The following is a 24586-nucleotide window of genomic DNA, read 5'->3' as shown; positions in this document are numbered from 1 at the left end:
TATAGACAGGAAGAAACCCAGCAATAATTAAAAGCCTTTTGTTTCACATAAGCAAAGCCTGCTGTACTGATGTGGAACAACAGAAAAGTGGCACGCAATACAAAACTTTCCCACACTAGCTAAAACTTTAACTCATTCCCTCCAGTAATCTGATGTGCAGCTCAAACGCTACAATTTACATACCATGTTTGCTACCTCTAATAATAACCAATTCCCACCCACTGAGAGGTGAAAATGGGATTTGAGAGTTGAAGAGAGGTGCCTTTATGAAGAACCCAGTATCATGTGAAATATTGCTATTTTATCTAGCCACAAATGCACACAACAGTCAGCGACATCTCAGCCTTCCCCAAAATCTAGTCCTTGTTCACCTTGTTAAAGCCGAGACGCCACCCAAATCAAAAAAGCATCAGCTTTGGTGTCTCTGTAAGGTGGTGTAAAGTTCAGAGACACGTACACCCTTTTCTGCAAGGCTCCCAAAGTGACCCAATAAGGAAATTAGTCTCTCAAGAATTAATTATCCCAACCTATTTAAGCAGATGTGATTCAGTTATACCTCAGCATAACTTCATTTGCATTCACTAGGAAAAAAAGAACCCTCCTAAACAATGCAAAATGTACATTAGAATCCATATTAAAAACATGTAACACTTTACATATATTAAAAAATAGTGATAAAATTCTGCCTTAAATTTTAAGTAAGTAATTAAGGATTAAGAAAATTATTGGATTTGGATTGGGGGTGTGTCTGTGAGGGGGAATAATCTAATAATCTTTTTGGGAAGCTCTATTTACTTTCCCATGGGAAAGTGCCCACATTCTTCCTACCCTCCCCTTTACAAACTGTAAGCCTTCATAAATGAATTAATTAGGAATTGGAAAACAAAACAAAACAAAATGCAAACAAACCCACAAAAAAAAACAAAACAACATGACATAAACCCCCCCAAAAACTAACAGAATAAGTTCAAAATCCCAGTTAAAAGAGAAAAAGGCAGTATCTTTTAAACAGGCTGGAAGACTGTGACACACCACAGGATTTATTGTAACTAGGAAGTCCACTGCTTATTTTCATCATGATTTTACATAGGAATCACTGTTAAAAAAATCAGTCCCACATTCTTTCCCCCTTCATAAGAACATGAACTCAGAACTTTTTTTCTTAAACTAAAACACTTAACCTGCCAACTAAAAGTCAGCAAGAGAACCAACTGGCCACTTTTCCTACATATACCTCGAAGCCTTCAACTGCTGCCTCAGTGAGAAAGCCATCAACTTTGACAGCGTAAAACCCCAGCAGAGACAATCTGGCAAATATCCTTTGAAACACTGGGAATCTTGGCAGCTTGAACTGCATCACAGCTAAGATTCCCACTGACCAGCTTCATGTAGCCATTAGCCAGCAACCCCGTCTGTATGTGATAATACATCAGATTTAGCTATCAGACCAGTCATCTGTAACATAAATAAATGAGTATACCTAAACCTGGGAAAGAGGGATTGCTATTGCTGATGATTTTTGTGTCACTACTTTATGCCTTCCATTTTATGAAAAAGGAGGAAAACTTGCATGCTTGTTTTAATAAAACTGAATGCAGAACCATACAGAACATTAAAGGTAAGATATTACTTTACTGATGCCCATTACATGTTGCTACACAATATGACAGGACAAAATACATTCATCACTCTATTTTTCCTGATGTGCACATATGCAAGACTGCTGGATATGTAAGGGTGCTGCCACAGCTGAGCTGCTGCTGGGAAACTGAGCCAGGTTCAGTTTTCTTCAGGAAGGATGGAGAGTGAGGGGAATGGGCAGCTGATGAAAGAAGGACCTGTATAATTACGGGCCTCTGAATTTTGTTGACAGAAAACGTACATGCAAGCTACAAAAGGTGAAGGAAGAGACTGAGCACAAAGGCAGGATTAAATGGTGCTGCCTTTCTCTTTGACTATAGGGCATCTCCACATGGCTACTTCTCTGTTCACCTGACTTCTAACCTTCCAGGAAAGAGAAGTGGCTAGAAACGTCACATTTCACTCCATAGTTCTTAGCAAAGCTACATTTAAAGAAAACTAATTTGAAAGCAATTTTCAAAGCAATATTAGACTATAAATCTAAGGTCATATTTAGACACCTGGTTTTGCACAGATCTTTAAAGGTACTGTATGAAAGCAGCCAACATGCTATCTACATGTTCTTTCCCTTAACACCATGAAAACACCAGCACTGCACAATGCTCTATTTGATCTTTTCTCATTGAAGGGAGCACTTTTCAACAATCACTAGAGAACTGGAATCTTGACACCAGTTAGGATGTTGCAGACTTAAAAATTATTCCATTGAATTTTCCTAAACAGTTCACCTTAGATACCCCATAAGATACCCTTCACTACTCTTCTTATTCATTTTTCATCAGGGCATCAAGTTGAAAAATCATACTTATTTTTGTACTGATGATCAAAGCATGTTAGCAAACAGCTAACATCATCAGTTTAGCTCACTGTAAGTAAGCAGACCTCAGGTGGATGTACAAATCAGCTGTGCTTCTGGTTCTTTGGGAAATGAACAAACAAAAACTGAAGTAGAATAAGCGTACAAGTAACAATGTTAAATCCTGTAACTTATTTCATGGTGTTTGCCAGGATTATAACAACAATTGCTTCTGCACTTGTAACATGAAATGAGAAGTCTGACATTTGACTCAAAGTGTTCCAATATCTTCAAATAAAAGACATGCTGTTTTCAAGGAAGAACTGTTGCTACACATGGAGTACTGAAAAGAAGCTGGTTGAACAAAAAGCTTGCACCATAACTTCCCCCACAAATTCTTAACAGGTCAGCATTCATAAAACATGCTTATTGCTGTTTTGAACTAAATACAAGTGGAAGACAAGCTCCACTCTTCAAATATATTTTTCTGTAGAAATCTGCAACACGTTTCTGTCTGCAAAGAAATGATTTCACATCACCACTGCTGTCTACGGGTTTTAATCCTTTTGTGTTAGTTTCTTCTCCAGTAGCCACCATTCTGTGTTATGGAAAATAGAAATTTTAAGAGATGATGTACATTGGGAAATCCAGACGTGCTTGCATGCACATCAACTCTGCATTCACCACTTCATTAAATCAAGTTGATCTCATTTTCACCAAAGTTTCTTAGTGAAATCAAGTCTGCCTCAGCTACAGAACTATGACTAAAGAACACCCTCTAATAATACATGAAGCAAATGGGCTCTTACGTAAGTGCTTCTAATGAGTAATGTAAATCTCAGTATTGTGACCACTGCAATATTAGCCATTGCTTTTTCTTCTCTCAAAACATGACATCAAAAGAATTTCAAAAGCAGAGACTGGAAAAAGCAGAGACTGAATCACTTTGCCTATCCTATCAGCACAGCCATGCAAACCCAAACTACAAAACAACTCCACGTTATGTACTTCAACTCTGATTTAATCCAAACATCATGCACTGAGCAGGTGTGTTGGCAAGGATGCTGGATCACATGAACTCTGGATTGCCACTAGAATGCAATTTGTTAATCAAGCTGAAACCTACATAGCACGGTTCCAAGCAGTTTTCTTAAAATCTTTAGGACAAGGTGTTGAAGAGCAAGTCATAGAAAGACACAAAAAGTTACTATGGGTATCGATGGCTACACAACAGAGCTTAGGTATTGTTCTTGGGACAGAAGGGACAATGGATAGAGTCAGACGTAATCACTTCTATCTCATAAGCAGTAGCGCTTTCCAAACCGCTCAGAATGGTTCTTTACTTACTGTCCTGTTACTAACTGGACGCTAAATGCATGTATGGAGTATAATATATGAAAAAAACGGAAATTAATAGGAAATAGTTCATGCGGCGATTCCTCACTTGTGCGTTGAGAAGATGAGGGAAACAAACAAAGCTTATTCAGAAAGGATCACAAAAATAAGTTACAAAATAGAAGGGGAAAAAAAACACAACACCCTCAACTTGCAAGACAATCTGTCAGTGAAAGCAGGTCAGCCTGGCAGCTGCTCACAAACGCTAAAATCCTGGGCAATGACAAGTAAAGCATATGGATAAAAGTCCTATGAGACTATGTGGTAATCACAAATCTGGGAAAACCCCTGTACCTCAGCATCTGTCACTGAGCCATTCCTCTTTAACAGTTCTGTGTAACTGCCTGTGGCGTAAGACTGGTAAGACTGTCATAAAGCATTAACCAATTCAACAAAACCATGTAGATAATCAAAAAGGCATATGGTTTAACTGTATAAAAGTCAACTAAACCTGGTAAAAACCCCATTTAACTTCACTGTCAGAATACCAGGAAGCAAAAAAGATGAGAAATGGAAAACCCAACTTCTGTGTAGCTTACTAACAAATTATCATTACACTGCAATAAGGGACTCAAACTGGTGTTACAATGATCAATACATGCCAGAGATTTTTTTCCAATATAAACCTATTGGGGAATAAGGGATTTCTTTTCCAAAATGAAGTCAAGCTCATGCTTTCTACTGTGGAAGCACTTCAGATGTGAGATCCTAGTGCTGCTTTGTCTAGATGCCTATTCTCTAGCTTTACAAGGTCAGAAAGGACCATAGCTTTTATCACACTAACTCATTTATTCACATTTTTCTGCTTTCTGGAATGGTTTAAAGGCAACAGGGCTTAAGCAGCTGTCACAGCATCACCTCTGCCCTGCACCTTGCTAACTGCTGGCCAATTTCAGCTGTATTTGGCAGAGGCAGAGTACTTAAAACTTTTATACTTCTTACAGCTTTGATTAAAATAGGAGGAAGTGTGAAAGACAAATTTCAGCCCTGGCAGCAGAGAAGACTGTAGGCAGTATCAAATATAAAAGGAGATGGCAAAGAATCCATGTGGGAAATGACAGAACTAGGAGAAAACCTTCTGTCAGATACTATGCATGTTCAACTTTATCAGACATGATAATTAAACTAAAGGATACAATACTACAGAAAGACGAGCTCTGAAACTGTTATTATTGATGTAAAATAGTTGATTTCTTGGTAACTAAGAGGATGTTTCTGTATCAGTTCTGACACCTGGACAGGGACATTTCTACACACAAGTCTTCTCCACAAGATGCTTTACAACACATCTAACCATAATCGTGCTCTCAGCAGTGCCAATCTGTGTGGTTAAAAAGCTCCATGGATGCTGTAAAACCTCCTCTTGCTCACAATTCACGAGTTACACAAATTATGTTACACATCTTGTTCAGGGATCAGAAGATAGCTGATGGGTGTTAGCCATATCTACCCCTAAGAAAAGGAAGAGGGAACCACGCTCCATGTTGTATAATGATTCAATGCGGTATTTCCAAGTCAATTTCTCATTCACAGCAAATTGTTTACTATGGGACACTGCACAAAGCCCAGAACTCTGAGGTTCAAATTTACATGTGAAGTAATTTAACTGTTCTCTTCTAGCAGCTCAAGAACATTTCAGGTTTCGCCTAAGCAAATAAAAAAATAAAAATCAAACAACTACTGATAGGAAAGTCTGATACTTTTTGAACTAGGAGTTAAACTCCATTTTATTTCCAGAAGGAGACTGCATGTGGAACTAGAGCTCTTAATCTAGACTTTATGATAGAAATTACTAAATGCCATGGCATTCTCAGAGAAGGAAGACAATTCTCTAACCAGACACCATGAAAATAAAATATTAGTTCCTTTACTGATCACCTGAATAAACAAAAAGGAAACAGTTTCTCTGCATCTGTAGAATTTTGTTTTTAAATTAGTAAAACTGTAAAACTGATTTTAAATTATTTAATCTCAAAATATTCAATTTAGTGATCAGCTCTGGTATACTAATGCTTACCTACGCTACGGAGATCTTAAAGGACAGTTTTAATACAGCTGATGCTGTATTAGTACAAATATTTATAAGTATTGTATCTAAGAACACATGCTGTAAATTGCGATTTTAAAGTTGGCTTGTGAACAAAACAATCATTTCTGTCAGCAGATGAAAAAAAAAAAGACCCTATAAATAGCTATCAATTCACCAAAGACTAAACTTTCTTTTTCTTTTCTGTTAACAAGGATTTCTTATCTAAAAGTAACTTGAGCAGGAAACATGAGGACACAAAATTCCCTAGAGGTGCACCCAAACCTTTCAATCAGAAGTTGTATTTAACCAGGGGAAGAAGGAGGCTGGTTATACACAGCTCACAACCACACTAGTTATTGTCTTTATTTTAGAGCTGAAATAATGTAAAACATTTATGGCATGCAGTATTCTGCAGTATAAATACCATTCTGCTACCAACGTTGTTAAAGGAAGAAGCAAAAATAATAGTATGACAAAAATACAAAAATAGGGTAAGATGAAAAAGCCATGAATATGATTTCTTCCACAAAATAGCTTTTTTAAATTATTATTTTTTTTACTATCTATATTTGTCATAAACACGGTCTCTGACAGAGGCTCGATGACCAGATTTGTTATAAATATGTCTCTGGTCACGAAGAATTGCTGTAGTAGTTTCACTGGCAATACCACTAGTGTCAGTTTGTTGGGTTTTTTTTTTAATGAGGAAAGGTGTTACTACACACATTTACCTCAAGAAGTGTGATTGTGCTTTTCTGTTTTTAACAATCTGGAAATCTGAATTTTCAATGCAGTTGCACTTATAAGTGTAACTTATTTGTAAAACTTGCAAACTTTCACAAATCAGTTTCTCTCTCCTTTGTTCTGGACAGCAAGGAATAGAAGGTAGAACAAAAAACAGTTTAATTTTATCACCAAAAGCTGTATTACCTCCAAATATTCCAGCCAGAACTTCTTCACTACTTTTTCTCCAGATACCTCCTTTTCTGCAATCGTACCATTAGACTGACTATAAGCCACTGGAAGGTATTTTTTCAAAATCCAATAAAAATAAATATACTGTAAGCTCAGTTTTAGAAATGCTGAATAACTTAGGCAAAACGAGCCTCACCCTTCCTTTTGTTGTTTAAATACTCTGTAATATACACAAACCTACAATGATTCATAAATATAACTTCTGACTCTTCGGAAAACCTACCCAGAAGTCTCTAAGCTAAATATCTACACAAGCCTAAACCAGAAGGGCCATCGTTAGTGTCTCTCTGAATTCCTTGCTCCACGATGCCACCTACTGCAAATCTGCGGAACAAACTCGAGGCAGGCATTTCCAAATGCAACCGTGCAGGAAAATTACTCCACTCTGAGAATCCTCCCGAATGCCTAAATAATGTATTTCAATTTACAGGTGCAAAAGAAAATTTTGAAGAGTATTAAAGGAATTTTTAAAGCTATTTCATCAATGTTACCGAGTGTCATGTGAATCACCTGGAACAGAAAATAGCCTCTCCATTTCAAATGTCACTTGACAGAATCCTGTTTAACTTTGATCCGGATATTCTAATGGCTCTTATCAATAATATATATATTTGTACAATAAATATCTCTGATATTTTTACTTTTATAGAACTCTTGCTTAAGGGGAAATACAGGAGGTAAATAGCTTTCACCAAAAAGAAATACAAAATGTGTTCTGGTATCGCCACCATTTCTCTTTGAAAGGATTTATCCCACTATTAGTGAACTGTACAGAAAATAATCAGAGCTAGAATGCAGGCTATAATGCTACTGATGCAGGGATGGTCTTTTATGCCTTTTTTTTTTATTACTGAAAGTCATGTAACCACACATAATAAATTGTAGTTTGGCATCAAAATATTTCAGTGACTTTTATGACTTTAGGTGACTCTTACTATCACTACCTGCTATGAGGAGCTTAAATGCTTACCTACTAATTCCTTCACGGATATCATTCACAGCTGACATCAGTTTCTGCAGACCTAAAAGAGCTTCTTCAAATGAAGACTTTGCAGTCACAGTTACCGTGCCAGGGCCCAACTTTTGGAAAATTTCAATACTAATATTAAAAGGAAACAAAGAAGAGACATTGAAAAGCTGTTAATAAAAATTATCAAAATACAGAGAAACCCAATATCTACTGTATGCACTATATTTTGACTATCACAAAAAATAAAAAAGGTCAAATGTAAATCTATAATAAAACCACATTATCTAAAATAGTCTTATAATAAATGGTAGAAAGACCACACCCTACAACTGTACTTCTCTGTTTAAAATTTTCCTTGGCAACTATATTCTGTAACAGTTTTTTACCTTTGACTTATCACTAAACTGCACTTCAGGTACAACCTGCATACAACTAACTGCCTCACTTAGGAGTGTTAGGTTAAAGCAACAAAGTTTACATCAGTTTTTCAAGCAGCTTCCTTTTCCAGATTTACTGGAATGGTCTTGACACCTTCCCTGCAATGGTTGTACTGGGAGAATGAGCTCCAGTGCACTCATGAAGAATTACCCACACAGGTGCAAGGTAAGTAGTACTTTCTTGACATGAGCAAGAAGCGTGTGAAGTGACCTCTGATCCTAAAATTTTATCCTCTTTTCACAGTATGGTCCTTAACAGATAGTAAGAGCCAACAGTTCGGTTGCCTTTTCATTACAGAGTGGTACACTTGAAGGAGCTGTTCCTCAATGCCTATACGAAACCTTCAAGCTCACAGTTAGTATTCCAGTAATAGACCACACAGCTGACCCAAACACCACATCAAGCTGATGTCAATTTAGGTTTATCTGCACTGGTGTAAGCCAAGATGATGGTGCAACTGTACAGTACATTCAAATGCCAGTGTAGAAATGGCATTGGTAGAGTTATTATCACTGTTTATTAGGCGAGTGTAACGGACCACTAAAAACAGAGCTCCTCTGTGAACCCAGCTCCTCCTTCAAAAAGACTTCAGATTAAGACTACAAAAAGAAAACACAGTATCTATTCATATTTTGTGAGAGTATCCGGAAGTATGGCATCTCAGTGATTTTCAAGCAGATTTTTCAAAAATAACCAAAATAAAAATAATAGTAAAACACCTAGAGTTTAATTTCCTGCAATTTCAAGTTTATATGAGAAAGAAAATTCATCACTAGATTCTACATGTGGATTTTATAGATTGAAAGGTTTGGATTAACAAGAAAATACACTGTATTTCAAATTGATTAGTTTTGTTGGTTCTTTTTTACAGAGTTTTCAATGCCATTCTCTCAGGCAACTTGCTTCAGCCACTGTCCAGAAAAAGAGCAGTAGACTAGACAAACCACTGGCTGTATATACATAACAATTTGCATGCTCCTAACTCCTTAGTGTGACAAGATGTGTGATTTTTTTTTCTACAATTTTGATTAATTACATTACTAACAGCATCTTCTCTAAAACGGGGGGGGGGGGAAGGCAATTTCTAAAGTGTGCTTTTTTGAAAATTATCTAAGGTTACATAGAAGTTTCAACTTCTCCAGCATAACCTACCTGTACAAGTTTATTGTATTCCATACACCTTCAAGGACTGACCAGATTTCCTGGTGCCTGTTTTCTTGAGACGCATGAAAGCTTGGATGTAACTTTTTTTCCTCAGAGCTTTGCAGATTTGGTGTCATTGCTTCCATTTTTTCACATACAGCATTTTCTGAAAGAACCATGATGTCTTCTGATAAATCCTGCTCATTGTCTGACCTCACCTTATAAAACAGTTTAGCAAATAAATAGTGAATGCATTTGGCTCCCAATTTAAGAGAACTTGAACACTTCTACATCTTTTTTAAAGCAATGCTCAAAAAAGCAGGACTAAACTCTTCTCAGCACAACCATCTTTTAGTTATGCCAAGAATATAGTCTCTGCATCTAAAACACCTTTCGGTCTTTCACTAAGTCCTTCTTCTATATGTATATATTGGTATTTATACAGATAGGTAACTGAGGCAAAGGGAAACTTTATGCCAAAGGTTCCCAGGCATGACAAGCAGGCATAAACAAGAACTGCTTCTTACTCTACTCCGCACCACACAACATTTTCCTCTGCAACGGCACAAACTATTTACAATATGTTATCATTTGGTAAGCTGGTTCAGAAAATTTGTCCAGCTTAAACAGATCTGGCAAAACCTAGTCTGTGTAAGAGCAGTTCTCTATGAAGTCAAACAGTTGCCAGGACAAGGACAGGACGAAACCAGTTTTCGGACAGAAAGCCTGCTTCATATAGCAGCACAGTTCACAGAACTGTGGATTAAGTAACTGACTGCAACGTGCACTGAAGTTACAGCACAGTAGGCAAGCAAGACTCCCACATCATCCTTCATCTCTTTAATCACCTTCTTCCTTTCCCTTGCAGATTTCTCCAAAACTGAAGAAACCTTCTTATGATATTCTGACCCGTATTCTTTCCCATATACAGGAATATTTCAAGTCATCCATGCTCATTATCCCATTTTCATGCCATTACATATGGAACTAACAGTAACCACAAGACACCAAAATGTCCACACCAACTCAGAAACCAGCTGGAAGACATACTTCTCAGAACACAAAAGGTGTCAGGACACCCCCCCACTGACTATCACAAAGGACATGACAGAACAAGTCTTTTCTTCATGTGTAGCACCAGAGCTATCAAGGCAACAAAAGCTGAAATAGCACACCAGGAACATATACTAGGAATAATAGTATTGGATCAATGTCAGAACTAGAAACAACAATTTTAATCTTAAACATCCTTTTCCATAACTACAAATGCAACAGAAAACTAAGACATTTTTCCTGAAAACAGCTAAATAATGTTTTTCAGTCACCTTCCCAATACTAAAACATTTATAGTAGGGAGAAAAAAAAAAACAAACAAACCAGAAAGTCTACCAAACATATACATAAAGGCAGGTGCTATATTAAAAAGTTAAATTTGGGGTCTAGAGCAAAAACACTCTAGAAACAATATTTCCTGAAATAATTTGTTGAAATTATGGAAATAATTTAGAAATCTAAGCCAGGTTTATAATACAAACAGAGCAATTTGAAGATGTTAGCTGAACAAATACTACAGCTCCCCTTACCTCTGTAAGTGTTTGGTATAGCTTATTCACTTCAGCATAAGCTTGAGGAAGTACACCATTATAGTCTGACCTTGAACTGAAAGCATGGAATAATTTTTTGGATTCCTGGAGCAAGATACACACTGTTGAAGGGTCAACTGGTTTACCTGGTATTTATACATTATGGGGAGTGGAAAAAAAAAAAAAAGGCATATTTAATAATCAAATAGCTGAACAGAAGCATATAAAAAGCCTTAAAAATAGCTTAAGTATTACATAAAACATTCCCAAGAGAAACACGTGAAACATATCACTTCTTAATCAAGTCTTCACCATTTATCCCAGGATCCGGCAACAGGATCAACTGCCATACCTGAAATAATTCTGCAGAACATATCCCAAAAGCAATATCCCAAAAAAGGTACGCCTGTACAAAGCAAATTCTTAAAGATATCTTCAAATAAATGAAAGCGTTTGTTTCAGGGGTTTTTTTGTTGGCTATTTTTGAAAATAAGCCTCATCTCCCATATTTAAGTAGTCATTACTTATCCATAATTTACTTGGCAAATGCAGATCATTTTGCCACACAAAACATTGTGGCAAAGGAGAAAGTTTATTTGCTATTTAAAAATAGTTTAGAGATTTTTGTTACTATTAATATTTACTAGATGTTTATCCCCCAATTTTTGCAGGTACATAACAGATGTTTGAAATAAATTCTCACATGCCTGATAATGTCCATACAAACCAAAGTCAACAAGAAACCCACAAACATTTCAGAGATTTTTATTATTATTATTATTATTACTATTATTATTATTATTATTTTTGCAGGTCATATTTGGACCATCTGGGACCAGAGCCTGGATACACCTGAACTTGGCATAAGTTCTGTCTCTTTTTCTGTTTAATACAATTCATAGCTCATCAATTCTGGCTTTAAGGCTGCAAAAACAGTGTTGGGATTTTGTCATCCATCCAGGGAATAAATTGTGGATCAAGAGAATAAATTGTGGATCGACAGAAAAGTAGATGAGACTGCCCAAGGCATGGCTCCATTTGGACAGTCTTAAAAAAACAAAAAAAACAAAAAAAACAAAAAAAAAAACAAAAAACACAAAAAAACCCCAAACCAACTCAAAACAAAATCCATAGAAGATGGAACGCATTACTATTTTAACATCCAGAAGTAGGTCTTTTGGAAAGACGCATACTTCTGTACTTACTAAAACCAGAACAGTGTGACTTTTCTAGAAGTTCACAATTAACATTCTCAGAGATTCTTACCTGTACAAAGGTGTCCATAGAGACATTCAATAGTTGAAAGCAAACTCCTTGGCACAATATGACCAAAAACAGCCACCCAGTGTTTTCTGTAACACTTCAGCAAGTTTGCTAATGTCCATGGTGGCTTCAGATACAGTATCTGAAAGATAATACGTTATAAATTCAAAGGCTGATTTTCATATAGACATAATCCTATACATTTCACAGCTGCTCTGTTCTTCAATAATATTATGATTTGTGCTTTTTGTAGTAGAATTTCAATGATTCCTCACAAATATGCTATATTCAAATTTAACAAGTTTATTATTAGAAAAGATTTTACTCAGCAGCAGCATGGATTAAACAGTGATGCTCATGTAGAAGCATTTAGTGTACAATCATTTTAATGATTTTTGGTTCCCCTTTCCTCAAAAGCTCCAAATTTTCCAGTTATCTCTTGAAGTGATTTAATGTGTTGTGTACAAAAGCCAAAACAGTAAATATGCCTTTGATTTTCTAGTATCATTAAAAAACAAAATTAAATACGCTTTTCATAGCTATGACTATATATACATGAAGTAATATACACATATTGCAACAAAATTGAAATTTATTAATACCAAGTGAAAACAGAGCTTGAAAAGATCCTAACAGAATTCAACTAAGGTAATCAGAAGTGCCTAAAAGCTTAACAGCTAATCAAAGTTCAACCTTGTTGAACAACAGTCATTCCACGTAAATTATTTTTTTTTATGAAAGCCACAGAGGCTTTATCTACAATAAATTTAAGCTTCTAGCTAACTCCTACCAGCTATAAAATGGAATCTAAAAGCATGGATAATCTGCAAGTGCCTTGCACCTAAATATTTTTGAATACAATTCTTTTGAAAGAGCATTTGGAGGTTCTCATTAACATACTTGTAATTCTGTACCTGCACTGCAACCAATTTTGCTGTGAACAATTTTATCTACGTGGTATCTGAAAATACAAGTTCCAAGGAGGAAGTGCCTGAAACAACAGTGCCTCAATGTTATATAAAATGTAACGGAATAACCTCTTGAAGGACATATTTACAATGCAGTGATTTAACCATACTAAAAAAGCCAAAATCAAAATTTAATGCAACTAATAAAAACATTTCTGAAAATTCACAGTGAACAGCCACCATTTCCATTACCATATTATTAAAAGACTATTATACTCTGCAGTCATTACTGCAAATAGAGTAATCTTGTTACAGAATGAAATAGTAAAACTGAGCACAGAGCTGTTCGCTATCGCTGAACTGGTATGTTAGTGAACTAGACAATGGCTTAGTAAGGGTATCAATATAGTTAAAATAACAAGGACACTCAAACCTCTTAATACTTAATATAGTAAGCTGACATAAGAAACCACCTCCATCCATAGGTTTCCAAATGCGATTTTCATTTCAGTCTCCAAAATACAAGATAAAGCTTCTCCTAAATTCTTTTCAAGGTCTGGAAGTATATTTGGGCATTGTGCAGTAAGACTAGCATCACCTCTTCCTGTTTTCTTGAATTCTGTATCTGTCAAGCCAATGATAATAGAAGGTACTTATTGCAACTGTTTCTGTATCTAATTTATGTTGATAGTACATAAATAATTTATACCCATAAAGGCAGACTAGTGGATGGTCTACATCTAATTAGGTTTCAAGTATTTCTAGTTATACCCACCTGTACTGTGGGCATTTTTAATTATAAGCTACTAACCAAGAAGATTAATTTCCCAAGAGCTTTATTCATTTGTGACATTACTCTGCATTTCTTTTTTCCTTAAATAACTTTGACTACATACAGCCAGTGGGGTTATCACTGAGTATAAGATCACTTCTTAATACTGTAAGCTGGAATTCTGCCTTTGGAAAAATGAACAGGCAACCCAAGAATCAAGTTCTGCTCTTGAAGGTAAAGATATTACCACAACACGCAAGGAGTGATCTTAGCATACTGAATTTTATTACCAAGAATAAGACCCAAATTTGCTCAGCTGGAGAAACCTCTCTTCAGACCTAAAAAGTTCAGGATATCTTTTAAATTACTATGAATACAGGAAATTCATGCTGGTTTTTCTGTGAACCAAAACTACATCCTATTTTAATTTCCCAGAACACAAGAGACAGATATGTTAATAAAGGTCTCCAACTTTCAGAAAAAACAATTTATCTTTGAAAACCAAAATTTGCCCCAAACAAAAAGCATTACAAAGATTCAGAGTATATAAAAACTGGTTACAGTAGAGACTATTCTCCCTCATCTGCACCGATTACTAGGTGTCTCAAAAACCAGCATATGCATACATTTACACTAAACAAACTTACCACATTTTGTCTGTTGCAACTCAAAACAGTTCTGCTGCATGTTTACATGCAGATTCTGTAGAATAGTAACCAAATCAGCTTTGCAGAATGCCTTGACCTCACTCACAATGGCTTTATTACATAAATTTTTATCATCCCTAGGAGAAGAGAATTGTTGACATAACTATGACATTACATTAAAAGAAGCACACTGAAAAGACTGTTTTTGTTAAGCTTATTTTGTGAGCTTCATTATATACAAAGTTTTCTTCCTCAAGCAACTAGAAGCAGTTAAAAAAAAAAAAAAATCAACCAGAAAATTAACTGAAGCTTCTGTTTTGAGGAAAAAAAAAAAGGAAAAAAGAATACTGAAAAATGTTTCCGGCTTTATACTGCTTTAAGAAAAAAACAGCTATAAATACTACAGCAATGATGCCAAGTTGCTATCATCTTTGAATGCAAACAAGGCAATAATTCTAAGACAGTAATATCTTATACAATTGCTACATTAAATTCTCATTTTCGACACTATTTTTTACTGTTCTACTGGTCGAATCATAGTTCCAGATGCCACTCTGAAGTATACGCTGCTCCAGCAGTACTACTACAAAGACGCAGTACAAAGTTTGGATCCTAGTACTTTCTCAAAAATTCCTGCTGCTTACATTGATAAAATGTATTTTCAAATGAAAAGCACATCTGAAGTCACCTCTTGGTCTTTATTCAGAGAAACCTAAATCATTATCAACAGCCCTACCACTACTGTGACTGAGATAGTATTTTCACCAACAACCTGATCCACATGTCAACTTAAACTGATGCAGGGTCTTAACCTTATTTACTCAAACTATGCAGGAAATGGTTCTAGCAAGGACCAAAGCAAGCTCTTTACAGTACCTGTCAAGAGAGTATTAGCCCTTTAAAAACTAGCTTCATGTGACTTGTATTGATAATCAATACTCATAAGTCAGCTCTTACCCTTACAAAACAAGAACAGAAGCCATCTTCCCTCTTTCTAAGATTAGCCCCTGACAATGGTTATCACTGTTCCTAAACAGGTGAGCAGGAACAAAGTATCTAACTGGATTTCAGTCATTAACAGGAATACTTTTTTTCTCATTTTGTAACTCCAGTAGTATTTTTATGAGAAACTGGAATAAAATCTGAGAAAGCTATGCTTTACAAAGATTTAAAATTGAATACTGAATAAACTTAATTCTACTTCAGGCCTAAAGCACATGCAGCTGATTAAGTCTACAATCTTGTTTATTACATCCTTCTACCCCAGCTTTAAAGAGGGTGATTGCTCTTCAAAAAGCTTACTTTAGAAACAGCTCTTCATTTTAAGATATGATTTGAAAATAGTGCATTTGGCATGAGACTAGCTTCCACCTCATAAGAGACCTAAAACCACACAGGAACTCACGTGCAGAGTATGACAACAGCTTGAGGGAAGAGGTTCTGATACTGCAGACAACATTGTAAAACACGATCATCATTGTTCTCGTCACTCAGGCCATCTGCAAATTTAGTCAAAAATGAGCTGAATGTTCAGGAGTAACTCAACACAAGAAATCCTTCAGTGCAGTCACGGTACTGTTTATAAATTTAATAGTCCCCAACAAGGACAGAGAAGCGTAACGTAAACACAAATCTAAGCTTTGAAATATTAGGTACTACTCCACTCAAAAATGCTGCATTTTGCCAGAAAAGGTCACGTGAGCCACATGTAATTTAAGTATGTTAGATTTTGTGATGACAGAGTCAAGCAAAAGCACACAACATATCCTTAGTTTACAAGTAATAGTAATTAGATGAATTTTCATTAAGTAATCCCCTAATAACCAACAGATACAGCTAGAAGTGAGAAATAACTAATAAACCAAGGACTTTGCAAGCTCTAGCCCTGAATATGCTCTGAAGGCTTCTGTAAGCCGTCCCTAATTTCAGTTAGCAAACTGCAGAGCAAACACTGTACTAAACTCAAACTTTAGTGCTAAGGCTCACACCAAGCAAACCACAATGATTAAGTGCCCAAAACAAATTGATTGCACATATATTACATATTTTTTGAGAAGCAAGCTGCATGGATTGTCCCCACAATTTTGAATCTTGGTTTTTGAGACACATATAGATGAACTGGACTGCAGGGATAGCTTTGTCCCGAACATGCTGCAGCATTTTCCCCTTCTTCAAGTTGTCCAGCTCTTGTAGAACAACCCAGGGAATTATTAATGCAAGTCTGCCAACACCTGGAAGTAAAAAAAAAAAAAAAAATAAATAAAAAAAAAAAGAAAATTGAGAGAATACAACCAAAAAAGAAACACATTTTAAAGAGCCACTCAAAATACTACAGATAATCAGATAAATTTTAGTTCAAACATTGTATTTACATAAGTTCACACTTTTTTGGCCAGTAGTTTTCATATTCCATGCTCAGGAGTATTTAGCATTAAAAAAATTAACAACAGAGAAAGGCTAAGTTCCTTCTTTCTAATTTAACCTCAAACTGGCACTACATTGGTTACATGTAAAAATTATACTATTAGGCAAACAAAAGGAAGACATGATTTTAATCAAAAGACTCCTTTAACAACAGTATGTAGCAATATTATACAGCATATTTGCAGCAATTATCACCTTGTCACAAATTAGCTATAAAATGGTAAAACAAGGTGACAGTAGCTGAAGTAAAAGGCTCAAAATACCTGAATGACCATGACAGTCAATGTGCCAAAACAATCACCAAACAGAAGGAGCAACAGCTTTTTCTAGTCTGAAAACCAGCATTCCTAAGACAGGAACAGGCAGTATGAATATCTGACCATGCCTGCCTTTGTATGTAAGTATGGTCTGAATTTTAAACCATTATATATGAAATACAGTGTACTAGAAATTTAATGACTGAATTTAATTTAATGACTGTTCTGCTGGTCCATTCAGGACAAAAACTGTTTTCCTTCTCATTCACAATAAGAATGCCATCTTGAAAAAATACATTAGCATCCATCTGCTTTGTAATAGAAAGGTCAGGAATCAGCAACCTTCTGAATACAACGGGTCTGGTGCAGGACCAGAAACTGGGAGCTGCAATAGTCTAAAAAAGGCATTCCAGTGTACACAATGCAACGCTCTTCCTAATATGGGAAAGACAAATACAGTATGATACAGTCATGAAAATTACTCAGGCCCTTATTAACGTTATTTTCCAGGTGGCCAGCATAAGTGTACTCATTAACTGAAAGTATCAAAGAACCTTACATATTCTGATAGAGAGAATCACAGAATAGAATCATAGAATAGTTAGGGTTGGAAAGGACCTTAAGATCATCAAGTTCCAACCCCCCCTGCCATGGGCACCTCACACTAAACCATATCACCCAAGGCTTCATGTAACCTGGCCTTGAACACTGCCAGGGATGGAGCATTCACAACCTCCCTGGACAACCCATTCCAGTGCCTCACCACCCTAACAGGAAAGAATTTCTTCATTATATCCAATCTAAACTTCCCCTGTTTAAGTTTGAACTTGTTACCCCTCGTCCTACCACTACAGTCCCTAATGAAGAGTCCATCCCCAGCATCCCTATAGTCCCCCTTCACATACTGGAAGGCTGCTATGAGGTCTCCACGCAGCCTTCTCTTCTCCAGGATGAACAGCCCCAACTTTCTCAGCCTATCTTCATATGGGAGGTGCTCCAGTCCCCTGATCATCCTCGTGGCCCTCCTCTGGACTTGTTCCAACAGTTTCATGTCCTTTTTATGTAGAGGACACCAGAACTACACACTATACTCCAGGCGAGGTCTCATGAGAGCAGAGTAGAGGGGCAGGATCACCTCCTTCGACCTGCTGGTCACGCTCCTTTTGATGCAGCTCAGGATACGGTTGGCTTTCTGGGCTGTGAGCGCACACTGCAGCCAGCTCATGATCAGTTTCTCATCAACCAACATCCCTAAGTCCTCTCCGCAGGGCTGCCCTGAATCATTTCTTTGCTCAACCTGTAGCTGTGCCTGGGATTGCTCCGACCCAGGTGTAGGACCTTGCACACTTGGCTTGGTTAAACTTCATGAGGTTGGTGTCAGCCCACCTCACAAGCATGTCAAGGTCCCTCTGGATGGCATTCCTTTCCTTCAGCGTATCAACCGAACCACACAGCTTGGTGTCACTGGCAGACTTGTTGAGGGTGCACTTAATCCCACTGTCCGTGTCACCAACAAAGATGTTAAGACCTGTGCCAACACCGATCCCTGAGGGACACCACTCGTTACTGGTCTCCAGCTGGACATTGAGCCATTGACCACAGATGAGAAATATGTCTACCAACAACTGACATGCAGGATCCTAATCCTTCTAACATTAAATTACTAAAGTTTCACAACCTATTAAAGCCAACATTACAGCCAGGGTCTGCAATTTGAATTCCTGAGAAATTGCTCACACATTTTGTGAATTCTGTGATGTTTACCAAGACAAAAAAAAAAAATAAATAAATAAAAACACTGCCTGCTTATCAGATTTTAAATGTTTTCAGATTTGTAGGAAATTAAAAAAAAAAAAAAGTAGGAAACATGATTACCACCAGTGGACTAAATGCTTAAAAGTATGTTTTTACAATAGGCAGGAATTACTTACCTCTAAAAATTCAAACATGTTCACGGGAACATTGACCATGATTCTCTATAGGTATGTAGATACAAGCATAGTAGGTTCTACTTTCACAGCTGAACTCTCCTTGGGAGGCAGCTTAGCTGGGTTCACAGAACCTGCCTCTTAAGTGTGAACTTTCTGTCTTTGTATGAAACCTGCTGCCTTTTTAAGGAGCCCAAGTCAGTTTTTCTTCACATAGCCTCAAGTTCTTACAACATCTCTATTTTCTTAAAATGTCATATCGATCACCATGTATTCACATACCTGGTATATTCTCACATTTCAGGGATCTGACAAACTCAAGGTGACTAATCATTATATTTGTGTCAATCACCACTAGTATGTTCAGACCAGAAGGAAAAGTCTCTGGGGAAAAAAGAAAAAAAAAGTTGAGGAAAAAAAAATTGGAAATCAGTTGTGCACTCTCTATTCAGAACATTAGCTACTTGCAAGTAGATACCAAAGAACATCAACCCATGACATACCAGCAGAAATATTTAAATCCTGCTCTGGAAGATCTATTTCCATACTCGTAAGTTCTCCACAAGTCTCTACTACAGGCAGCATCATCCTCTTCTGAACACGAGCGACATGCAAATCTTCAACTATCTGCATCTACAATGAAAACAATCTGCATCAATTCTAAGTAATCCTGTATGAACTGTTCCCAAAAAACATACTTTCACATGAATGCTGTTAACACTGACTAAAAATGAAGCATGAATAATTTGAAATTGGTACAGCAAATGTAAAGTCATGAGAACTTACTGCATATCCTCTGCTATAAGAAGCCCACAAAAGATATCCAAAATACAGCTTCAAAGGAAGATTTGTTTATGACATTTGTACTTAGCACCCCGAAACTTTTTTCCATTTTTTGCCTCACAGAGTTTCCTGACTGGCATTTCTTAGAAAATATAACTTTCAAGTTGGAAAAGAGACAAGATGGAAAATGACATAGATGCAAGAAACTATGCTGGTGCCCTACATTGCAGAGAGTAATAGAAAGCCAGTCTTCTATCTCTGAAAGTTCCTAATGAGCAATACTTCAGCAAGTTCGTTTAGTATTTGAAAAAAAATGCTCCACCTAACCTCAGTACCACGAGTTTTTAATCCAACATAGAAGTGTTAAAGTATTGCTAACCTCTTGGTCTGTTTCAGGGATCGGACTGTCTTGAAGAGGTGGAAAGACTTCAGAGCTCTGTAGGAATTTAAAAAAAAAAAAGTACCAACATCACAAAATATTAAGGAAGACTGAAGAACAAATAATGTCTATGTCAAAGAGCTTTGAAATACAGCTCTTCAGAGTTAAGTAAGCACAGCACTAACCTTTTGGACAGACTTTGTGTCCTCACCTTCTTGGTAGGTGTCAGAGGTGCATGGGACTTCAAAATTTGAGAAACAAGTAGGAATGGAAGTAGAACATCTATCAGTTGTCTAGAGAACAGTGAATATTCACAAGTGAATTGAAAAGGTAACATAAAACATATTTTCAATATCCATGATGAAGCATCTACAGCATCCTTTCAAAAGGGCTTAGAATCTACAGCGTTCTTTTAAAATGGCTTTTATTTTCAAATAAGTATAGTGGATTACACTGTAAGCCTATTTTTCCAATCTCTTGTGGGTTTATGTCTATGTTACTCTTGGTCTGAGCAAGACAATTCTTGCTCTGGGCAATACAAGACAGACAGGGATTTAAAAGAGTGATTTAAGCAATAGATCACTAAGATGACTAAAGGGCTGAGGCATGTCATACAAGATTCTGAAAGAGCTGGTACTGTTTTGCCTAGAGAAGGGAAAGTCTTATCAATGTTTACAAATATCTGATGTGAGAATATAGACTCTTAGTAGTGCCCAGTGCCAGGAGAAGAGGCAATGGGCACAAGCTGAAACACAGCAAATTCCATCTGAACATTAAAACCTCCATTTATTTCAGTAAAAGTGCTTAAACGAGCTTCCCAGGGAGGTTGTGGACCCTCCATCCTTAAGAGATATTCAGAACTTAACTCGACAGTCCTGGCAACCTGCTCTAGAAGACCCTGCTTCAGCAAGGGGGCTGAACTAGGTGATCTCTAGAGGAGCCTTCCAACCTCAATGATTCCATTATTCTGTATGTCATTACTATCTTTGTGTATGCACAAAATGATCATGCTACCTTAATGTGAACGGAAATCAAGAAAATCAAAAAGCAACCCTGCTCAAGATAAATTTAACATCCAGAGTCAAACACAAGCTAGAACTCAGAAATAAATCAATCACAGCCAAACATGAAGTTCTGCAGGAAACATATATATTTAGTCCTAGACCTACAAGAAATTGTCCTGGCATCACTTTGTCAGCAATGAGCACCTGTTTAGCATGCAGGTTTTCACTGGTTCAGTTTATTCACTCAAAAAATGATACAACCATGTCAGCCTTCCCCAAAATTTTGTTAAACCGAAATGGAAGTATTCCACATCCCTTAGCAGCAACACTATGAAAGTGCATGTGCAGATACAATCCTACTATGCAAGATCTTTATTCTAGTTCATTTAACCAATTAGCAGAGAAACATTTTAACATGGTTTAAATTGGGATCAGAAAGATTCATCTGGTCAGCTATGAAATCCTTTTCAAAATCTGTAAGACAGTCTGCTTAGATAAAACCTGCCTGTCCTTCAGAAACTAGCCTGAAACAAGACCTGGGTTCTCATTACCTGTTTGAAACATAATGATGTGGCTTCAAAGCCCCTTTTTTCTTTCTCTGTATTACCAGCAGCTTTATCAGAATTGGCATCCTGTTTCTTCCGTTTACAAGAGTCCCATCGTTGTAGTATTTCAGTCGAATAGTGTGAGGGTGTAGGTTTACTCACGTACTGTTTTTTCTTAGAAAACTCTTTACATTCATCTTCATACCCTTCTTCCCAAGTACTAGATAATATATTTGGCCTCTTAGTGAAAGACCTATTATCACGCATAGCCCGTGCAGAGGTGTCAGAGCACTTTTTTGAATTTCTGACATCCTCACTCAATTTTTTTCTATCTGCCTTCTTATGTGGTACATGTGAATCATTGACAGATGACCTAATTTTTTCCAACATGGTTTGTTCCCCTTTTAACTTTAGTTTACAAAGTTCAGCCTTCTCTGTCTTTTTCTTCAGTGCCTTTCTCCTCTGAACTGCAAAGCTATAGAGTCTTTTTCCTTCTGTCCCATCAAGATGACTTTTGTTGTAACTTTCCTTGCTAGTAGTCACGACATCAGGAGTGCGCGTACTTTTTCCATGTTTAATTTCTCTGGCTTTAAATTCAATAACTACTTTCTTTTGCTTTTCAGTTTGGATTAAAGAATTGTCTGTGGTTTTGTTTCTATTTAAAGATTTTCCTTTGGATTTTCCGTCAGTGCCATGAGAACATCCAGAACTTCGTTCTTGCTTCTCCTCTTGCCCATCTTTCTCTGTTTTGAATCTACAGAAACATTATGAGAAATGTAATCTAGCTCAGTTAATGCAAGAATAAACAAACAAAGCAAAAAAAAAAAAAAAAGACTGCATTTGCTTTAGGCAGTCACAGCTAAGTATTTATGAGTATTGGTTCAGTACGTTCTTAAATATGGACTTGCAGCAATACCTGTGCTGACACACCATTTTTAGTATTTACATTGTTTTCTTAGCTGGACAGCTATTTTAGCTTATCAAATTGAGAAAAAGCTTTTTCTGCATTCACTATCTATTAGTTTAAGATGCCCTACAAAGACTAGTTTCATCACACAGATAATTTTTAACAGCAGTTTAATGATACAAGGTGTGTCACCCTAAAATTCAAGTGTGTAGCAGTTCAGCTTGGCTGCCAGCACCAAACACTGCACAGCTTTCAAACAGTGCAGAATAGACAGACTGGAGAACCAGGAAAAGGAATAATTGATGGGGACAATTTTACAGAAGTAATGAATATGAAAACTGAATTGGAAACTTTCTTGTAAGAGCAGAAAAAAGTATTAATAAATCTATACATTAGGTTTAAAATAATCCAAAGAAAGTTCTACCCTGCCCTGTAACAGTGTTCTCAAAACTGTTGGGGAGGTAAAGGCCATTTGACAAACTCATGCAGGACAGGTAACTTAAATGCACAGATTGCCATTACAATTTCAGACTTAGGAGATCCCTACCTGGTTCTTAGAAGATGGAAGAGTATAAAACAGGAAAAAAAAAATTCTACTTTTCTTGTTTCACATATTCCTCCCTATACAAGCCCTACTGGCCACTATTAGGATAGATTACTGGACAGAGTTCTAACATGAACATAGCTCCTGTTTTACAGTTCCATTATACTGTACTAACAAACGTATTTAACACCATGTGTACATGCAGCTAAATATCCTGCAACTTACAACTCCAGTTAAACAGAGAATCTGCAACAGGATTTTACCATGACTAAGAAACAACCCATAGCCAGTGTTGAAGGCCAGATTGGATAGAACCTTGGGTGACCTGGTCTAGAGTGAAGTGTCCCTGGCTCATGGCAGGGGGTTGGAACTACATGATCTTAAAGTCCTTTCCAACACTAACCATTCTATGATTCTGATTATCTGGCTACAAGCCAGGCAGCATATGGAAATATGCTATTTGCTGTCTGAGGATTCATGAGAACATTCTTGCTTTATACAAAGCAGTTTTAAAACACCGTTTATATTTGCTATACTCAAGGTGAAACATTACTTTCTTTGCCTTGGAATCAATTACTCCAAGCACCAGGGAGATCAATCATTTCAGAAATACCAGAATCTAGTAAGGGTATTAAGTTCACTGCAGAACTACCCACCAGACTTCACTGGAGCCTCCTTTGCTAACAAAACACATGTAATATGCAGTAGACCAACAAGGCAGTACTCAAGACAAAGGAAAGAAAGATTTTTATGACAGCAGTATTGGAAGGATAAAATTTCTACCTCATCTGAAGTGTAGCAGAATACTACACCTACAAGTTAAAAAAAGTAATTTTTTTTCAAGTAAGAGTTAAAAAAAAACATAATTCTAAATCCTCCCAAACTCCTCAGCTTAGACAGGATCCCCTCATTAATGCAACACCAACACCATTTTGTCAGTTAAAATACCATATTTTATTTGGTGAACAAGTAAAACAAAATTCTTAAATTCAGTCTTAAAAAAATAAAATAACAGACTTCTTTAAGCAATTCCACTTAATGGCAGCAATAACTTACCTCTGAAATTCTGTCTCTCCTTTCATAGTACGGTTATAAGATCTTATGTCATCAATGTTCTGAAAGAAGGAAAAATCCAAGGGCTTATAGAGGAAACTACAGTTAAAAAAAGCTTCATGAGGTTCAACAAGCTATTACTTCATACTAGATTCAGTTTGACTTTGAACAAAACCTTGAAAAAGGCAACCACATACCTTGC

General features: G+C 36.6%; 2 protein-coding genes across 3 annotated transcripts in view; one reads left to right on the top strand and one right to left on the bottom strand.

Annotated features, from left to right (window-relative positions):
* IVNS1ABP (influenza virus NS1A binding protein) overlaps positions 1–24586 on the top strand; it is a 62913-nt gene that overhangs the window by 25694 nt on the left and 12633 nt on the right. The window lies entirely within an intron of this gene.
* The window catches only part of SWT1 (SWT1 RNA endoribonuclease homolog), a 35437-nt gene that overhangs the window by 6785 nt on the left and 4066 nt on the right, over positions 1–24586 (bottom strand). The window contains exons 3-16 of one of the 2 annotated variants that reach the window (XM_061345709.1): positions 24388–24446; positions 21887–22634; positions 20517–20624; positions 20332–20388; positions 19673–19802; positions 19452–19553; positions 16603–16791; positions 15966–16059; positions 14561–14697; positions 13615–13766; positions 12237–12375; positions 10971–11116; positions 9397–9605; positions 7807–7935 (exon numbers count right to left, since the gene is read on the bottom strand). In XM_061345709.1, the coding sequence (XP_061201693.1) occupies positions 7807–7935; positions 9397–9605; positions 10971–11116; positions 12237–12375; positions 13615–13766; positions 14561–14697; positions 15966–16059; positions 16603–16791; positions 19452–19553; positions 19673–19802; positions 20332–20388; positions 20517–20624; positions 21887–22634; positions 24388–24446 (2399 nt within the window). The remainder of the gene's footprint in view (positions 1–7806; positions 7936–9396; positions 9606–10970; positions 11117–12236; positions 12376–13614; positions 13767–14560; positions 14698–15965; positions 16060–16602; positions 16792–19451; positions 19554–19672; positions 19803–20331; positions 20389–20516; positions 20625–21886; positions 22635–24387; positions 24447–24586) is intronic. The other variant, XM_061345710.1, reaches the window with a different exon arrangement.

This window comes from Neopsephotus bourkii, unplaced genomic scaffold (assembly GCF_033783945.1).
Source record: "Neopsephotus bourkii isolate Nb327-2 ecotype Australia unplaced genomic scaffold, CSIRO-AGI_Nbou_v1 NB_234, whole genome shotgun sequence".
NCBI classification, from domain to species: domain Eukaryota; kingdom Metazoa; phylum Chordata; class Aves; order Psittaciformes; family Psittacidae; genus Neopsephotus; species Neopsephotus bourkii.
Note: the sequence above shows the minus strand (reverse complement) of the source record. Positions and strands in the feature narration are given on the sequence as shown.